At 37.7% G+C, this 19,764-nt stretch overlaps 1 protein-coding gene across 1 annotated transcript in view; it reads left to right on the top strand.

Annotated features, from left to right (window-relative positions):
- Positions 1-19,764, top strand: part of kcnh8 (potassium voltage-gated channel, subfamily H (eag-related), member 8) — a 278,164-nt gene that overhangs the window by 91,013 nt on the left and 167,387 nt on the right. The window contains exon 2 of the mRNA XM_051936034.1: positions 16,144-16,377. Coding sequence (XP_051791994.1) covers positions 16,144-16,377 — 234 coding nt within the window. The remainder of the gene's footprint in view (positions 1-16,143; positions 16,378-19,764) is intronic.

The raw sequence follows: 19,764 nt of genomic DNA, 5'->3' as shown, positions 1-19,764 counted from the left end.
AATAAGTGGTGTGAGGTACTTGCTGACTGAAAAGATCTTCCTGTTCAGCCTGTGCTGTGTGGAAAAATACAGCAAATGCAGTTTTTCACCGATGCTTCTTACATCAGTTTATTCATATTTATTTATTTATTGACACAACTGTGAATGCAATGCCTTTATTACAATAATTGTGCAATAATTTATTTTAATAGAGAGTATGTTTTCCTCTTTTGAATATATACCTTTATCACTAATTCATCATATGTTAATATGTGTTGATTAGCACTGCTTTTAACCACTCATTATTGAAGAATTGTTTCCTCATTCTAAATATATAGAAGTGGTTTACTTAGATTTATTAAAGTGAACACCTATGAGATAAGCATTATATGCTTCATAGAAGGGGTTCCCTAGATATGTTATTGTTATTATTATACTGAAAGCTTAATAACCATTGTTTTAGTTATACCTTGGGGTGCTAATATGCTTAATATGGAACTTACAGACTTTCAGAGTCACCCTCCTTATTCTTAGCTGAGTTGAGCAAATTTAATTTGGATTATGATATAAAATATGAGAATGTAATGTTGATGAATAATTTTAATATTCACATAATTGTGGAAACAGACCCTTTTAGCAAACATTCTCTGTACAGTACATACTGAACTTGGCAGGGATGAGTCAAATTATAAAAAGTCTGACACACTCTCACAAATTGTACTTATTACTCATATGGTTGATATTCAAATTGTAATTATCACTCTTTTAAATGAAAAAAAAAATCATACAACTTAATAATGTATGATCTAATAAGTGTAGTTTTTTTTATAACAAAATCATACTTACTAGGCTCAAATTAATATTGTAATCCCAAAGTAACCTTTCAATTTTCCAGCACATAGGTGGGATGATAGATTTTGTTACTAATCTTAAAAACGATGTTTCAGGGACCTGTTATCAGTTCATGCAAGAGTTAATATACTGCATATCTGACATTTAAATTAACATCTTAATAGAGTCATCCACCAAATCTCAATAAGGCAACTCACTGCCTGCAATACTTCAGTAAGGGGGACATACTGACACTTTCACTTACACATTATCTTTCTTTTTCAAAAAAGATGTAATGAATTTTAAAAAGTGATAAAAATATTCAGAAAACCCTTTAAAGTGCTAAATGTTAAAGTACCAATTCAAAGAAAATGTTACAGCTGAATATTTCTGATGTATTATTGCACAAAAAGGTTTTCTTATTCTGCTAATTCCTATTCACACTTTCTCTTAGTTCTTTGTTGAATATGTTAACATCTAAGTTAAAGGTTAAAGACTTAATGCGCGTTTAGAACACTCTCAATGCAGTGCCTCACTTTCAGACATCTGGTACTGTAACTGGAGCAATAATGCCTATTTTTTACTTTTATGGGACAATGTGAACCTCAAGATTAGAAGTTAAGAGTGTGGCTCAGTGTATATATATATATATATATATATATATATATATATATATATATATATATATATATAATATAGTGAAAGAATGAGTCTCCACACACTAAAAAAATGTTTGGGGCAGCCACCCGTATATTGTCCCAGGCTGCAAAAGGATTTATATAAACAAGACGTTGATGTTGTCAGGTTGAGTTCCAGGACTGAACTGATCAGGTTTTGGGATATGGAGTCTTTATAGACTGGCAACCAGAAATGTTGTCATCTGGCCTGAACCGGAAGTGACGTAATATTGGGTGCCGGAACCGGAAGTGACGTTCTTCTGGGCGCCAGAACCTGAAGTAATATTAAATCAGGCAGGTTTTCCCATATTTGGTCTGCAGAGATAACAGAAATAGGGTTAGAGCACCCCGCCACTCCCTGGCCTGGCGGGTAATTACCTCTACTTTGTCACTTAGTCCACTCAGCTCCCTCCTAATCGCATGTGTGTGACTATATATATATATATTGATATATGTATACTGTATATATATATATATATATTTATATATATACACACTAGCTGTGTAAGCCCGGGGTCTTAGAAACTATTGAAATCGTAAGAAAAAAATTGAAATGTAGAGATGTCAGGTAATTGAAAAAACTACTCTGAGCATCTCTCTCCTAGGAGGTTTCGTTTTGCCGACGTGCTCGCATCATTTGTGCATTAGTGACTAAGCGACTGTCTTTCTTTAGAGGTTTAGTTTTGTCAATGTGCTCGCCTCGCTTATGCATTAGCAGCGGGAGGAAAAGTAAAAGGGATACCATTTTGTGGATGTGCTTGCCTTGCTTCTGTATTAGCCACTAACCTCTTCGGAGGTTTCGTTTTGCTGATGTGCTGGCCTCTCTTGTGTATCCTTAGAGGTGGAGCCCTTATCCCGACTCCACCTCACACTTTCAGGACAAACAGACACACACACTTCCACGTGTAGACACTTACATATAAGATATATTTGGTATTTGGTACACTGTATATAGTATATATAAGAGTTGCAGATCCCAGCTCCTGCAAACATAAAGCAGGATGTTGCACATTAACTGTAATGTGCCAAACTGTGTTGGGGTAATTAACTGGAGGGTGATGTAAATAAGCACCTGCCTTGCTAAGTCATTGGTTTGGAAATGCCCGAGATAAGTTATACTGGAAAAAAATCACAATTTGTTTGTTAGGAAGCTTTTGATTCATAATTACTCCAAATCCTTTAATAGAATTATTAGGACTAACAGCTGATGCAACATCATTCGCTCAAGAAAAATGTTTTGTGCTCTTTTGCAACAAGGTGCTTATTGGTTTTGTTGTCTTACTCAGTTGGAAGTAGCCTAAACTACCCTGAATGAATTAGTGGGTAAAGTACTGTATGTTTCTTTAAAACTAAAACTCGAAAAAATGATCTATCATGCAAGTAACACAGGAAAATAGAGAAAAATATGCAAGCTAAAAATAACATCTCTCAAAATTTGAAATAATCTATAATCTGTCATTATAAGGACGCAGAAATGGACTATTTAAAAAAATTCAACAATGTTTTCGAAATTCCAGAAATATGAACAGCACTCTCTATTCAAGATATTACGATGAAAACTGAGCTCTATTGAAACATTCCCTGAAGAATAAATGCACCAGATTTAAACAAGAAGCCCTGTTTTTTCATGTGGTCATAGAGAGACAGACATGGCAATAGCACTGGGTGATTTTTGCATTTTATGGAAACAAACCTCATACAGATAAGGTCTCCTAGACAATTTCAAGAATGTTAAAGTATGATAATGTGTTGCTGTATAAAACCATATACAGATTACAACTGGAAAGTTAGTAGGTTTAATGTGAAATTTTTAAAAACTGATACAGTTCTTCCTATTTCTGTTAAGTGATTTGAAAATTAAATTTTGCTTACTCCATTTTGCCTGCCAGGTTTGTGTTTTGCCCCTATATAACTACATTAATAATTATAAGACAAAGGAGTATGGCCAGTACACTTATCACTTTTTTCTTATGGACCTTGTTTTTCTTTTTTTCAACATACAGTACATCTTAGATCAATGTATGCTTGTACTAGAAATGAATTCTGACGTCGGTACACCTTTGCCAAAACAGTTACTTTTTGTAACTATGTATACCAAGCAATAGAGAACCATGACCCAATATTCCTCACCTGTTAATTTTTTTTTTTACAAGTTCAGTCTATTGTATTGGTAGCATCTTTAAGTTTACACATTCCAAACCAATAGTGAATTTTCAGATGTTGTCTGGGTTGTCGCTGATGTTACTTGTTTCACTTTCAATTGCCTTTATTGACTTTTTAATGCTTGTATAAAAACTCTTTCAAGCTGTTTGTATTATGTCTTTAAATAGAAGAGGCAATTTTTATGAGATTGATCAGAAGATAAGAAGTGGTCAAAACATACCAAAAATTCAAAAACCTGGAGATCTTAAACACCAGCAACCAAATTCTAGATGTGAGGTAAAAATCAAAGTCAAAGAGTTTAGAAAAAAAGATCAATGACAGGAATTTCAAAAGGATTTTTTTAAATAGCAAAACTGCACATAAAGATAAGGTTTATCTTTAACTTAGATATGGAAGTGTAGAAAGGATGACCTTTTCACCCATCGTGAATTAGCACTAGGGTTGCGAATTACGTAACCATGCCCCCAGTAATCATAACTGCGTCTCAGGTGATGAGTATACAAAATAGAAACTCCCACAAAAGACAAAATAGAGTTAGAAATGTTTCAAAATCTTCTTCTTCTTTCGGCTGCTCCCGTTAGGGGTCGCCACAGTGGATCATCTTCTTCCATATCTTTCTGTCCTCTGTATCTTGTTCTGTTACACCCATCACCTGCATGTCCTCTCTCACCACACCCATAAACTTTCTCTTAGGCCTTCCTCTTTTCCTCTTGCCTGGCAGCTCTATCCTTAGCATCCTTCACCCAATATACCCAGCATCTCTCCTCTGCACATGTCCAAACCAACGCAATCTCGCATCTCTGACTTTGTCTTCCAACAGTCCAACTTGAGCTGACCCTCTAATGTACTCATTTCTAATCCTATCCATCCTTGTCACCCCCAATGTAAATCTTAGCATCTTTAACTCTGCCACCTCCAGCTCTGTCTCCTGCTTTCTGGTCAGTGCCACCGTCTCCAACCCATATAGCATATCTGGTTTCACTACCGTCCTGTAGACCTGGTAGAAATGGTTCAAAATATAAATATAAACTCCAAATGAATTGTTAAAACATAATAATAAGAGAAATACATTTCTTTGACAAAACACAGCTTGGAAAGGAGTTTAATTAAGTATTAGTATCAACAGAAGAGCAAAAATAGTTTGCCTGGACTATGTGGAACAGATGTAATATATCTGGTGCCATTTTTCTTTGGGAATTTATTTAATGTGAACTGTCATCTGTTATCACTGACAGTTTTTTTAGAAATTCCATTTCTTGCAAATGCTGTTTTGAGAACACCAACAATTTTGATTGAGGTTGTTAACATCATGCAGATTACCTCTGGCCATTTTGAATGTGCATCCACAGCAACTAGAACAGGGGTGGGCAAACTACGGCCCGTGGACCACATCTGGCCTGTTGGTCTTTTTAATCCGGCCCGCCGAAGATTGGTACAAAATTGCCCAAATCAAATCATATCATAATTATGACTGCATTCATTTGACTTTGTCCTGTAATGCTGCCGTTCCACCAGGTGGCGCATTAGGCACAGTGATACATTGACTTGATTTTGCGGAGCCCAGGCTACTCTCTGTTATTACTCTGCTACTGCTCTGAACCCATCTGCAACAATGAGTGGGCCAAAGAAAAGGAAAGTCGACAGTGAGTGCCGAGTGTTTAGTAAGGAATGGTCAACTAAATACTTTTTCACTGAAGTCCGGTCAAAGGCTGTATGTCTTATTTGCCAAGAAACCGTTGCGGTTTTAAAGGAATACAACATCAGCCGTCACTTTTCCACCAAGCATGCTAATTACGCTAACAACCAGTCAACGCAAGAACGGATGGCTACCGCTCAGAGGTTGGCAGCTAGTTTGCAGGCTCAGCAAAACACCTTTATCCGACAAACTGCCATCCAAGAATCAAGCACGAAGGCAAGTTATGTGCTGGCATTCAAATTAGCAAAGACCAGCAAGCCTTTCTCCGAAAGGGAGTTTCTCAAAGAGTGTATGGTAGAGACAGCAGGTATCTTGTGTCCTGAGAGCAAGAACAAATTTGAAAAAATTAGCTTATCACACAGGACAGTGACTCGCCGTGTTGAGCTAATTGACGAAGACTTAGCTAGCAAGTTAAACAAAAAGCGGAGACATTTACATTATATTCCTTGGCACTGGATGAAAGTAATGACATAAAGGACACTGCTCAGCTTTTAATTTTTATCAGAGGGATTAATGACAATTTTGAGATAATGGAGGAGTTTTTGGCCATGGAATCCCTAAAGGGGAAAACGCAGGGAGAGGACTTGTGTGACAGCGTGTCGGGGGTCATAAATAGGCACAAGCTACCTTGGAGTACGCTCGCCAACGTTACCACAGATGGATCGCCAAATCTGACTGGAAAAAACATTGGGTTGCTCAAAAGAATCCAGGAGAGGGTGAAGGATGACAACCCTGAGCAGGAGGTAATTTTCTTACACTGCCTAATCCACCAGGAAGCACTGTGTAAATCCATATTGCAGCTTGACTACGTAGTGAAGCCAGTTGTAAAACTCGTTAACTTTATTGGAGCAAGGGGACTTCAGCATCGTCAGTTTATTAAGTTTCTTGAAGAAATTGACGCTGATCACCAGGACTTGCTTTACCACTCCAATGTCCGCTGGTTTAAGTTTGGGGAAAGTATGTCGATGAGTATGGGAGCTCAAACAGGAGATTATCTCATTTTTGGAGCTACTTGAGAAAGCTGACGATTTTCCTGAGCTGAGTGACACAGATTGGCTTTGTGATTTAGCTTTTGCTGTGGACATACTAACACACATGAATGAGCTGAACGTGAAGCTACAAAGGAAAGACCAGTTTGTGCATGAAATGTACACAAACGTCAGAGCCTTAAAAACCAAGCTAGCTTTATTCTCAAAGCAAATGTCAAACAACTCATTCGCTCATTTCCCCACACTGGCTACGCTGAAAGAGGCACCCCCCCGACTTGTGAAAAAATACAGGAAATCACTGGACAACCTGCATGGAGAATTCTGCCGTTCTCTGATTTTGGAAAAATTTACAAGTCACTTCAGCTGGTGTCACGTTCCTTCACATAGGACCCTGAAACAGCGCCACAGGAGTTGCAATTGGAATTGATTGATCTCCAATGTGACACCGTCTTAAAGGAGAAGTTCAACTCTCTTAAACTGGATGAGTTTTATGCTTCATTAAACGCAGCCAAATTTCCAAACATCCAGAAGATGGCACAGAGGATGCTGGTGTTGTTTGGCTCTACGTATGTGTGTGAACAGACTTTTAGTGTGATGAACACCAACAAAGCACCCTACAGATCTCAGTTGAGCGATGAACACCTCAGATCTGAGAATTGCCACAACAAAACTAACACCAGACTTCAATGTACTGGCAAAAAAGGGTGATCAACAACACTGTTCCCACTAAAAGTGAATGTAAATATTAACACTGTAATGCCTTTTTTATGTTTATGTTTGATATGTATGCATGTAGTGCTGGCCCGGTCCGTCTGTCAAATTTTACAAGTCAATGTGGCCCCTGAGCCAAAAAGTTTGCCCACCCCTGGACTAGAACCATGGTGTTCAGAAAGGGGCCATGGATATGTTGCCATGGAGTGGATTGTCACTTTCATGGGTGTAATGGAGCTATTGGAGGAGAGTTATTTGTTTGATGGCACCCACCACAGGCTTTTTGCAAAATCTTCAACTTCCTTGTCTTGTGATAGATTTTTCATTTTTGCAGTTCCCACATGTCCCTCATGCATTGCATCCAGCACCTTAGCTCTGAGTTTTGCAGGAATTAATGATCTTAATCCACACATTAGTATTCTCTGACAGACACAGAGATGTTCTTGCTGAAAAAGCTGAAAAACATGGTTTTACATTGAGCTGGTCTTTTTTTGGCTGTGATGTCATACTCCTTGAATAGTGCAGGATCATTATTTGAATATTTGCACTTGTCACTGGCAGCTGCTCCACTAATGTTGTTCAGAAAATCTCTAAGGGGAATGAATGCTCTGAAATATGGGAATTATGGTGACTTTAAAATTTCTGTAAATGTACACATTGCCAGTCTTTCTGTTATTCATAAGTTGACTACTGAGGTTGTCCGCTCACTCCTTTCAGGCATGGATTAAAAACCCCATTTCTTCTAAAGGTTGCAACTCTGCATCTACCCGAGTGAGAACTGCATAAGGCACAGGGTATTCCTTGTAAAACTTGAAATGGGGAAGCTGCTTGACTTCAAATTTTGCTTTAATGTACTTTAAGATTGCAGTTCCTTTCCAGAAAATATCTTTTTTTTTTAAAACAATAACGGTTAAAGTCTCTGTTGAGTGATTTCACTGCTGTCAGACCCTGAGTTCAAGGCCTTGATGGAGCTCCAGTCGAGTGGAATGATCAGCAACTACTCACAATCCAAAAATGCTGAGCCCTCTTTTTCCAGCACATAAAGGTCCAACTTATATGTTTCTTCCTGATATACTAAGATCACATTAATTTTTCCAAAAGTTGATTCAGGCTCACCTGTGTAGGTTTCAAGTGTTAAAAATGTGCATTCCGATTGTGACTTTGAAAACAGTCCTTTATAATCTGCCTTAGAAATCATGTAAATGGCTGACCCAGTGTGCAGTTCCATTTGTACTACTACAATGGGCACTTTTATATTATTCTCCCATCATCGTCCTTGATAATGAACAATTCTAAACATGCTCAGTGGTCTCAAACTCCAGTCCTGGAGGGCCGCAGTGGCTACAGGTTTTCATTCTAACCTTTTTCTTAGTTGGTGATCTTTTTTTGCTGCTAATGAACTTCTTTTGAATTAATTTTATTTGACTTGTTCTTGAAGATTCAGACCCATCAATTGTTTATTTTTGCTTAATTAGAAGTCAAAAATAATGAGATATAAAATGAGCCAAACCATGATAACAGCAAACTGTGTCCATCACACAATATCTGAAAATAAAGAAAGATGAAGGTCTAAGGAATGCTGATCTGCTCAGGTCCATAAAACATTTTAATAGTGCTCTTAGAAAAGAGAAAATCAATATTTTTGGAAATGCATGCCAGTGCACAATGAGAGCAGCAACAAGCCATGGAATTAAAGAACGGGTTTAATTAACAACAAGAATCGGCTCCTAATTTAGCAACTGGTTGGAGTGAAATTGGTTGAAGTTTGAGGCCCTGACTTAGTTGGTCTTCTGTTGGCTCACTCACTTCACGTTTCATTTCTGTTTGGGTGCAGTTTAAGGAAAGAAACGAAGCAATAAAGAGGAATGATGAAGAAATTCAGGGGAGCAAATCTTAAAAAACAAGTCAATTAAAATGAAAGGAAAAGGAATTAATTAGCAGCAAAAACTGGTCACCAACTAAGAAAAGGTTAGAATGAAAACCTGCAGCCACTGTGGCCCACCAGGACCAGAGTTTGAGACCACTGAGCATGTTTAGAATTGTTCATTATCAAAGAGCATGATGGGAGAATAATATAAAAGTGTCCATTGTAATACAGTAGTACAAATGGAACTGCACACTGGGCCAGCCCTTTACATGATTTCTGAGGCATATTATAAAGGACTGTTTTCAAAGTCACAATCAGAATGCACATCTTTAACACTTGAAACCTACACAGGTGAGCCTGAATCACCTTTTGGAAAAATTAATGTGATCTTAGTATATCATGAAGAAATATATAAGTTGGACCTTTATATGCTAGACAAAGTGGGCTCAGCATTCTTGGGTTGTGAGTGGTTATGGATCATTCCACTCGACTGGAGCTCCATCAAGGCCTTGAACACTGACAGCAGTGAAATCACTCAACAGAGAACTTAACAGTTATTGTTTTCTGGAAAGGAACAGAATGAAACCTGCAGCCACTGTGGCCCTCCAGGACCAGAGTTTGAGACCACTGTGCTAGAGCATCATCAGCTGAGCTTGTTTCACTTCCTGGTGCATCTTATTTACATCAATTTCTGTCAGATTAAGTACCTTAGTGGTATTTCATTATCCCCTCTAATGCAGTTTTTCTGTGTTTATTCTATTTCTGTTCTACACATTTTTTCAATGAAAATGCATTTGTGGCACTTTCTTCTTTTAGTTTGAACCAGCTATCACTAGAGTCATGTGAGAATTTACCTACAGTGAACACCTAGCTGCTCTTTGCCAGTTTATTCATAAACATCTTATATGTGGAGCTTTCAACAGTTTTCTGTTGTAGATCTGCTGCATCTTTGGCTGCTATTTGATTTATTGCAACATTTAAGGCATGTTCCAATGTTAGATCACGCTTTGTGAATTACTGCTTCTGTAAGCTTTCGTTACATAGCCTGCACACCGGACAGTTCCAAAAGCCTAGGTAGCTGTGCAAAATATTCTGATACATTTTCATTCTTAAACTGGTTCTGTTTATTTTTTTTATTTTTTTTTATTTTATTATACTTTATTAATCCCGAAGGAAATTACTTGGTTTTTCTGAAATCTGAATCTCTGAACCAATGGTTTTGGACATGTATGATTATGTAGTGCATACACAGTTTCTTTCAGAAGTAAAATGGATATGTTTTTTGTTTGGCCAAATCTCATTTACTTCACAATAATCCTCCACATTTGAACTATGAAATTCACACATATTTCTAATGTGAGCTGTCATTTTTTTAAATTAACAATCACTATTAACATTCAGTTCCAGATAAAAGCAAATAGCCACTGGTTTACATTCCACTGTGCCGCTCTTTCTCCTTTCTTTCTTGTTGGAATACTATAATCTCCTTCATCCTTTTTCCTTGAAGCACAGTTAGTGCTCTTTCAGGTCAATGGCTCAAATGAAGTCCTCATCACCATTTTATTATGTTTGTTTACCTACATAACTACTGTGATAAAGGCGCTTTATTGGCACCAAACCGACACAAGTTGACATCAGAGGCACAAGTAAAACAAATAAAAAGTCTTTATTTTCTTCAGCCGTGGGACATGCCTTCCCCGTGTCCCACTGGCCATACACAGTCCCCAAACACAAATTCAAAGTAAATCACACCCTAAACCACACTCTTCTTTCCTCCACTCCTCCCAGGGCAGCTTCGTCCTCCTCCTCCCGACTATGGTGCCCTGAGTAGTGGCTGCAGGCTCCCTTTGTAGCCCACCTGGAAGTGCTTCAGGTGGTAATTAACCTAAATTAGGCTGCACTTCCAGGTGTGGCTGCATTGCCGCCCACACAGGCTCAGGAAGCCTTGCAGCTCCCTCTGGTGGTAGCCACGGAGCCCAACCAGGATGAGCTCTGGCGTTCCATAAAACAGGCCCCGATGCAACCCCGGGGTGCTGCCACCTAGTGTGCTGGGGAAAGTAACGTGCATCCCATGGCTGCTGCCCCGGATCCAGTGTTGAAGGGGCGTCCCGGCTGGGCATGGGTCCCGGCCATCCGCCACACTACATATAACGTAATAAGACAAAGAACTGCAACCAGTGTGCTTATCACTCTCTCTTTTTAGTGGACGTTATTTATTGTTTTGTATAACATATAGCATATCTTTGGTCAATGCATTTATGAACTAAAAATTAATAATGAAATGGGTACACGTCCACTGAACAATTAATTTTTATAACTACTGTGTGTATGCATAACAATACAGAACCAAGAACCCACATAATATTCAGCTTTAAAATGTGCCAGTGTGAATGAATGGGTTATTGGATTAGTATGTTCTTGTAATGGCCTTGGGCCTCATTGAGGATTGGTTCCTGCAATTTAAACTGTATTCCTGGGATAGGGCATTGCCTCTTGTGACCTGGACTGGATAAGCAGATTAGAAAATTAATTGATTGATGTCTGATACCAGTGATCTTCAATCATTTTTATAAGGCAACCTAATTAAAAAAAAGGCAGCTGCATTAACACATTATTTTCTAATACAGGCTTTAGAAATATTCATAATGACTTGCCTAACATAGAGTGACATAAAAGGATAACATGAAGGGGTCAGAGCACTTTATTACATTATGACATTAAATTCATAATAAAATGTACCTATCAATTGGTAGAAACCTATTCTCTACTTCTTTTTTTGCAGAATATTAGAAATGTTAATTGAAAAGAACACAAAGAAAACCTCAGAATACAAGGTTACAATAAAATAGAAATAAGACACTAAAAAGACACCAACTTCACTAAGCTTGTGTTGGGAGATGAATACACATACATATTGTGATTATGAGATAATTGTTGAGCACATTGTGGCCACTAGAGGGTGTTGCATAACCAATTACTAAGACTTCAGTCTGGGTTCAAACAGATGTTTCTATTTACAGAAAATACCCCTCACATGTTTGTTTACCTCAATTCCATATAATCGAAATTCTTTCTCTCTTCTCCACTCCTCCCAGGCAAGTTCTGGCCTCCTCCTCCCATCTCTGACTCCCTGGGCTGTGTGGAGTGCCCCTTTTTCAAATTCACCTGGCAAGTACTTCCAGTGCCCACTCCCAGCACAACAGCCTACTCACATCTCAATAGCTGTCCCTGGTGGCACTTGCAGAACCTTCGCAAGTCAGCCCTATGGAGCCACAACTCCCATGCTGCCCTGAAAATATCCAAACATGTACCCACAGGAAGGGATGCTGCACCCCAGTGTACAGGGAGTTAATATGAGCACGGGAGGCAGCCTTCCAGCACCCATTACTTGTCCTGGCCTCCCAACCAGGAAAGGGAATGCTAATCATTCCACCCAGGATGCCCCCCTCAGTGTTCATCCATGACAGTGACCTCCCAGCTGGGTAAAGGACTCCAAGCCATTCATGCTGGAATACTAGTCCTCCTGTGTCTTCTTTCAGGCTCACTGAGACCTTTCATTATGTTGTTTATGAAATAGGGGTCCACCTACATAAGGATACACGTTCATCTAAGACAATATTTATAAAATAAACATGCTGTACACTGATGGAAAAACTGAAAGAAATAATATTGTATGATTTATTGTGCATAGCCACCTAATAAAAGTATGAATGAGGAATGCATTATGTAGCAGCTTTTGAACAGGCTCCTCACCACAATCCATCATTCATTTTTCCCTTGTCATTTATGTACATGTTACAGTAAAAATAGCTAAACTTGAAAATGTAAATGTTATTCATTTTAAATCATGTTTACAGTCATAAATATACAGAATGGACAGCACCAAGTGCATTTTGACACCGTTTACCATAACTGGTGTTGAGTCTTTTAGTGACCCCACTTCCACTAGGAGTGATGTTTCAAAACCACTGTCTTATAATACTTGCTGGTTACAAAATGCATTTTGGTAGGAGTAGAAAGCATATGTCAGTTAAGGTGGAATTATTGAAAGGGTTCCTATTCTATATTATTTACCACCTTTATATTCTGATAACTTTAGCCTCTTTTGTGTGTAGTACGTAATTAGTAAATGTACATTTTTCACTTCTCTCTATATATAAAATCCAACATCTGTCTGTATGTCTGTCCATTTTTCACGAGAGAACTACTTAACGGATTTAGATTGGGTTTTTTTCTATAATTTACTTGAACATTCTGATTGATTTTGTGACTTCTCTCATTGAGCTATGTTTCACAGTTAGCTTGCAGTACCGATTTATTTGCATGAATCCGAGAGACACGTAGTGGGCTGAGGGGAGGGAGGCAGGGCCCTCCTCATTCACGCGCCAGCCTCAGGGAGTTCCTTACCTCAGTCTGGATAAGCAGCAATACTGCTGTTAGTCTCTACTGAACTGCTTAGCTAGCGAATGAGAGAACTACTTAACGGATTGAGATTGGGTTTTTTTCTATAATTTGCTTGAACATTCTGGTTGATTTTGCAACTTCTCTCATTGCGATAAGCTTTATAGTTCGCTTGAAAAAGCGATATATTTGCACTAAACCGAGACAGATGCTGCAGGCCGAGGGGAGGGAGAGGTGTGACATCAGGAGTGGGGAACCAGGCAGGGCCCTCCTCACTGTCCTGTTTCACTACTACGCAGGCAGAGCAGTGGCAGACGGCTAGTATTAAATAAATTAAAACAGATATTGTGATTTATTGTAGTCATTTTATTCACTGAATAGGAACCAAGAATTCAAGATCTAATCCCATCGTCTCAAGCTGCTTTTCCTGGTGAGGGCCAGAATGGCAGCAGGCCAGGCAGTTCAGCCTAGACTTCCCTTTCCCCAGCTACAGATGTGAGCTTTTCTTGGAGAAGTGCCTTCATAAATTATTCAAATCCCTTCACTTTTTACACATTTTGTTATGTTTCATCCTTATTCTAAAATCATTTAAATTATTTTTTTTATTAAACAACACTAGATACCCCAGAATGACAAAGTGTAAACAGGATTTTAGGAATTTTTGCAAATTTATTAAAAATAAAAAATTGATTACAGCCTGGAGTCCTCTTATGTACAGTATGACGTGACAAGGTTTGCCACCTGGATTTGGGGATTTTCTGCCATTGTTCTCTCTGCATCCTCTGAAGTTCTGTCAAGCTGGATGGAGGCCATCAATGGAGAGCTGTTTTCAGGTCTCTCCAGAAATGTTCAAGTCTTGGCTCTGGTTTGGTCACTCAAAGACATTCACAGAGACATTCCCTTGTTGACGTTGCCCAGACCCAGAGCCCTCTTAAACAGGTTTTCATTTTGAATATCTTTGTACTTTGCTCCATTCAGCCTTCCCTTGACCTTGGCTAGTCTCCCACTCCCTGCCTCTGAAAAACAACATTGCAGCATGATACTGTTACCACTGTGCTCCACTGCTAGAATGGTATTGAGCAGGTGATGAGTAGTTCTTGATTTCCTCCAGACATGACACTTAGAATTCATGTCAAACAGTTCAATCTTGTTTTCATCAGACCAGAGGATCTTGTTTCTCATATTCTGATAGTCCTTTGGGTGCCTTTTTGAAAACTCCTAGTGGCCTTTCATCTGTCAACTAACCACTCTGATATAAAGTTGTTGCAATGGTGGATGTCCTTCTGGAAATTTCTCCCATCTCCTCATATGTTCACCGGAGCTCTGGCAGGGTGACCATCAGGTTTTTTGTCACCTCTCTTACCAAGGCCTTTCTCCATCGATTGCCCAGTTTGACCAGACAGCCAGCTCTAGGAAGAGTTGTGGCTGTTTCAGACTTATTCCATTTAAGAATTATGGAACCTTCAGTGCTGCAGAATTTTTGGTAGCCTTATCCAGTTCTGTGCCTCAACACAATTCTGTCTCTAAACACTGCAGGGAATTACTTTCAACCTCATGGCTTGGTTTCTCCTCTGATATACATTGTCGACTGTGGGACCCTATAAAGACAGGCATTTCCTAATCATGTGCAATCAATTAAATTGACCACAGATGGACTCCAAACAAGGTGTGAGAACATCTTAATGATGATCAATAGGGAGACATGCATCTGGGCCAAATTTCAAGTGCCATAGCAGTCTGAATACTTGTGTCAATGTGAAATTTCTGCTTTTCATTTTTAATAAATTTGCAAAAATTCCTGAAATCCTGTTTTTGTTTTGTAATTCTGGGGTATTGGGGAAAATTAATTTAAATGATTTGAGAATAAGGTGACAACATAACAAAAATGTGTAAAAAGTGAAAAGGTCTGAATACTTTCTGAAGGAACTGTATAATCATTTCAGTGTGTCCCAGTTCTGCTGCAGAGTCTCTGCCCTGTAGGACATACCCGGAGCAAGACATCTCAACTGGCACTAGTCAGTCTGGATAAGCAGCAATACTGCTGTTAGTCTCTACTGAACTGCTGAGCTTTTAACCCTTACAGAGTGTCAGCCCAGTGGCCCTATGGAGAAACTTAATTTCTGATGCTTGAACTCGTGATCTTATTCTTTCGGTCTTTACCCACAGCTCATGAACATACACGAGGACAGGGATGTAGATTGACCTTTAAACTGAGAGTTTTGTCTTTAGGCTTAAGTTCTGCTTCACAACTATAGGTCAGAACATCACTTGTAAGCAAAAACCTGAGAAACTTGAGTGAGAAAATCACAAACCACTATAAGCAGAGGGCCCTCTCCTTCTCACATGGAGAGAGTAGTCCACTTTTCTGAGAGAGAATCATGACATCAGACTTGGAGGTGCTCATCCTCATCCCTACTTTGCATTTGGCTGCGAATCACTCAAGTACATCCTGAACGTCATAGTCCGATGAGACAAAGAGGAAACATCATCATGAAGTTTGTCACTGAAATTACTGTTGTACTTGGAAAATACAAATGTGAAGTAAGCAAATAATAACTATAAATATAAACGAAACACACAGCCAGAAAGTAGGAACGCAAAAAAATAAAACCAAAGAATCTGTAACTCACTAGAAAAGAACTGAGCCCGTTTTTTTCTTTTTGAGCCTAATTTGTTTTAGAAGTGTAGCTTTTGTCTTGCACGTGTCATAGGAGTCTCTCAAATTTTTGGTTTCTGTTAAAATGATACTGTATGTTTCACCAAATGCTTAATTTAAAAATTGCCTATAATGTTCTTTCTAATTTTCTTTCTGTACTTGTTCTTTTTCAGACAGTAACTTCATTCTTGCAAATGCTCAGGTGTCAAAGGGATTTCCAATAGTTTATTGCTCTGATGGATTCTGTGAATTGGCTGGATTTGCACGGACTGAAGTTATGCAGAAGAGTTGTAGCTGTAAGTTTTTGTATGGAACAGAGACAAATGAACAGATAATCCTTCTCATTGACAAGACCTTAGAGGAAAAGAAGGAATTCAAGGGGGAGATCATGTTTTATAAAAAGAATGGTGAGTGTGGATACTTGATAATCTTATCTTGTCGATACTCATATGAAATAAATCATTATTCAAGAAGCCATAGTTGGACAAACAGTAAAAATTGTTATAAAAGAAATGAGTAGCCCAGTGGTTAGCGTTGCTGCCTCACAATTCCAGGAGACTAGTCACCATCTGCATGGAGTATGTACAGTATGCTTCATAATGCTGTACTTTATTAGTTAAAATGGAGACTCTAAGTTGGTGCCTGGTATTTATATCTGGGTTTGCCCAGTGATGGATTGGTAGCCTGTTCACATCTGGTCCTCATCTTGCACTTGCTGTGATAGACTCTGACTCCTAAATTCTGAAAATGGTATAAAACAGATTCAATAGATGAATAGTAAAAAAGGCAATTCTCTGAGTTGCTAGGTTTACAGAAGAATAGCCCATGTATAGGTCATTGCATTGATGAAAGATAAAGTTTACAAATCAATGATAAAACCATATCAACAGTTTCAGCATGTAATGAGCATATGTAAATGAAACAGTTTTAATTAAAATATCTCCAATTCACTGCTCTTTTTTATCAATACAGAAAGGTGTAACAAATCTGCATAGTTGTGACTGAGATTAATTTCAAATAACATCCTTGGCAGGAATGTGGCAGGCTTGGCAAAAGGCAGTTCTAGAAATCTTTTTGATATGAGCAGGCCAGAAGATGACTTCAAAGACTAGAGTCGCAATAAACTTAATTGAACTTTGTTGAATATCACATCTATTTTCTATATATAACTTGAAATTATTTGTATAAAAAATCGATTCTGTCATTAAAATATTTTTTAAAATTATTTTAATGCACATTATGGATTGCAATATAATTCTCTTTTTGGATGTTATTAAAGTACAAATATTACAAAAGATGTTGAGATGTTCTACAGAGGTAAGTTAAACATGTAACACTTCATTTCTCTGTTAATGTGTTAATGCATGCAAATTATTTAGCCATATTTTTGGAGGGTCACATAGTTGTTTATGTTTACTTACTGATATGGGATACCTTTTGTATATGTGCTATGATTAATTCAATGCAAATTATATTATTTTCAGTCAGTCAATTCCTACTTTTTACATTGCATTTCAGTATTCAATAGTTTTTATATGTTTGCATATAATGAAAAAAGCAACTACTACGATAGACTGTCTGTCTGTCCATCCATTTGTCTATCCACATGAAACAATTCGGCTCCCAGTGGACTGATTTTGTTGAAATCTGGCACAGTTCTTCTTCAAAGAAACAGTGTGATGTTCAGATTTTTGAAACTGAAACATTTCCCATTGAAAAGCACTGGTGAATTTGGAAAATTATCAGAAAAACATTCGGTGCAAATTCATAAACGGATTAGTTTACTGTTTAAAATTTTCCTTGGGTTACTTCAGTTTATTTTTCATATATTCCTCTTTTACTCATCTGATAGTCACTCCTGACAAAACAGATCTCTAATACAAGTTTGTCAAAGGCTGCAGAAGCCATTGGTACAGCAGCTCATGTCCGCTGCTGCTTCAGGTAGGACAACCACAAAGAAAAAGAAAGAAAAAAATTACATATTTAAATGAATGTAAAAAGAAAGGAATTATTTAAGCATCCCTCTGTAAGTCTTTGAATTAACAAATAGGTAGTCAGTATTATACTAAAAACAACCTCACTGTTTTATTATATGCAGATCACAATGATTCAATATTTCTCTGATACTATTATTTATCAGCAAAGCACCTCAATGATCTGTTATCCACCAAGTTCCAACAATTTTAGCTTGAAACTTAAGTAAAGATTTTTAACTGCATGACTTTATAAAGTTTTAGTAACTGTATCCTTTAAAGTAGTCTAATAATGCACGTAATTGTATTTTATTATCACTTTGTGACATAAAATATTTAATAAACAAAAAGAATTTTAAAATACTCCAACTTTGAAATCGGTTAACTAAATCATTGAACACACCTTAATATTATGCCATGTGTACATTTTATAAATTGTTAAAATCTAAGTCTTCCACCATATGGTTGACAGGAGACAGGAGTCTCTTCTGGAAGCTATTTTATCAGAGGTACAGTAATACAATCACTCACATGTACTTGCACAAAGCTAGTTTATCGTTCATCAGTCAACTCAACTTGCACATACCTAAATAAATTAATGGAGCTGTGAGGATGTAGCACTCGTCCTTGTACTACCAAGATGTCCAGTTTCACACTTACAGTGTATGTTAATCTTATTTTCTCTCTAAATTCCCTTGTAATGGTGTTACATGCATATAATCATGCTATGCAATATAAATATTAATGATTGTTAGTCATTCCATTGAAGGCTATGATCACCTATTTATGTTTTTAAGCATAAATTAAAATATTACTATCATACTAAAGTCATGCAAATGGAAGGAAAACATTATTTTTCCTCCATAGGTGTTCATGTTGAAATTATTTTTTAATTGTATCTAACATGGTACAGATTTATTTTCAAGAACACAAATGGTTCAACAGCCAGGATTTTCAAGTTACAGTATATAAAACATTTTATTTAGGGAGCAAATTGGAACCTTAATCAATTATTATTATAAAAGAATACCCAGCATTCATAGTTTGGGAAAAGAGGGTTCAGAAACTAATATTCTCAAGTACCTCAGGTGCAGTCACTGGAATAGATTCAGCAGTTTCATAAATCAGTGGCCTTTGTTAGGTGCATGCAGGCCAGACATAACCACAGAAGCATAAGTACATACAACACTATTCTGTGGTGCCAGCATCTGTGCTGGAAAAGCCGAGTCATGAGACAACATGAAATGAGGCTGGGGTACAGACAAGTGTGTAAGACACAGGTACTAATAAAGTATATTTAATTTGTGGCTGTAATCCAAGATTCAAGTGATAAAAAAAGCTAAAAATCAAAGGCAGAGTCAAACAGCAAGGCAAAGTTCATAACCACCCAAAACACTAAAACATGAGAATTTAAAGAACTTGGGGGCATTACACTGTACTCTCATAAGGGCAAACAAGCACAATGCTAGCCTGTTTTATTTGCCCTGCATTTCTATAATGTGATGATTATGGTTGCATAGCAGCAAATACTGTCTGGGAGGAGCCAGAGGCAGTGTTTGTAATAAATACCAGGAGGCAGCCAGTGAGAAATGTTCAGAGAGTGTTATACATTCATTAATTAAAAAAGCAAACCAAAACGCAAAAACAAAAGAATGAAATGTTTCCAAAAATAATCTTTTAGCATTTATCCAATACTGTACTTAGATAACAAGCTGCTAAGTGCCACCATCTTAAATAGGCAGGGACTCATTATTTCATGTATCCTCAAGGAAGCATAGCAACCATATACAAAATGACTACTGCCATGCTGAAAATATAAAA

Source organism: Erpetoichthys calabaricus, chromosome 13, assembly GCF_900747795.2.
Source record: "Erpetoichthys calabaricus chromosome 13, fErpCal1.3, whole genome shotgun sequence".
Classification (NCBI taxonomy): domain Eukaryota; kingdom Metazoa; phylum Chordata; class Cladistia; order Polypteriformes; family Polypteridae; genus Erpetoichthys; species Erpetoichthys calabaricus.
The sequence above is the reverse complement of the archived record's forward strand: the minus strand, read 5'-3'. Positions and strand labels throughout refer to the sequence as shown.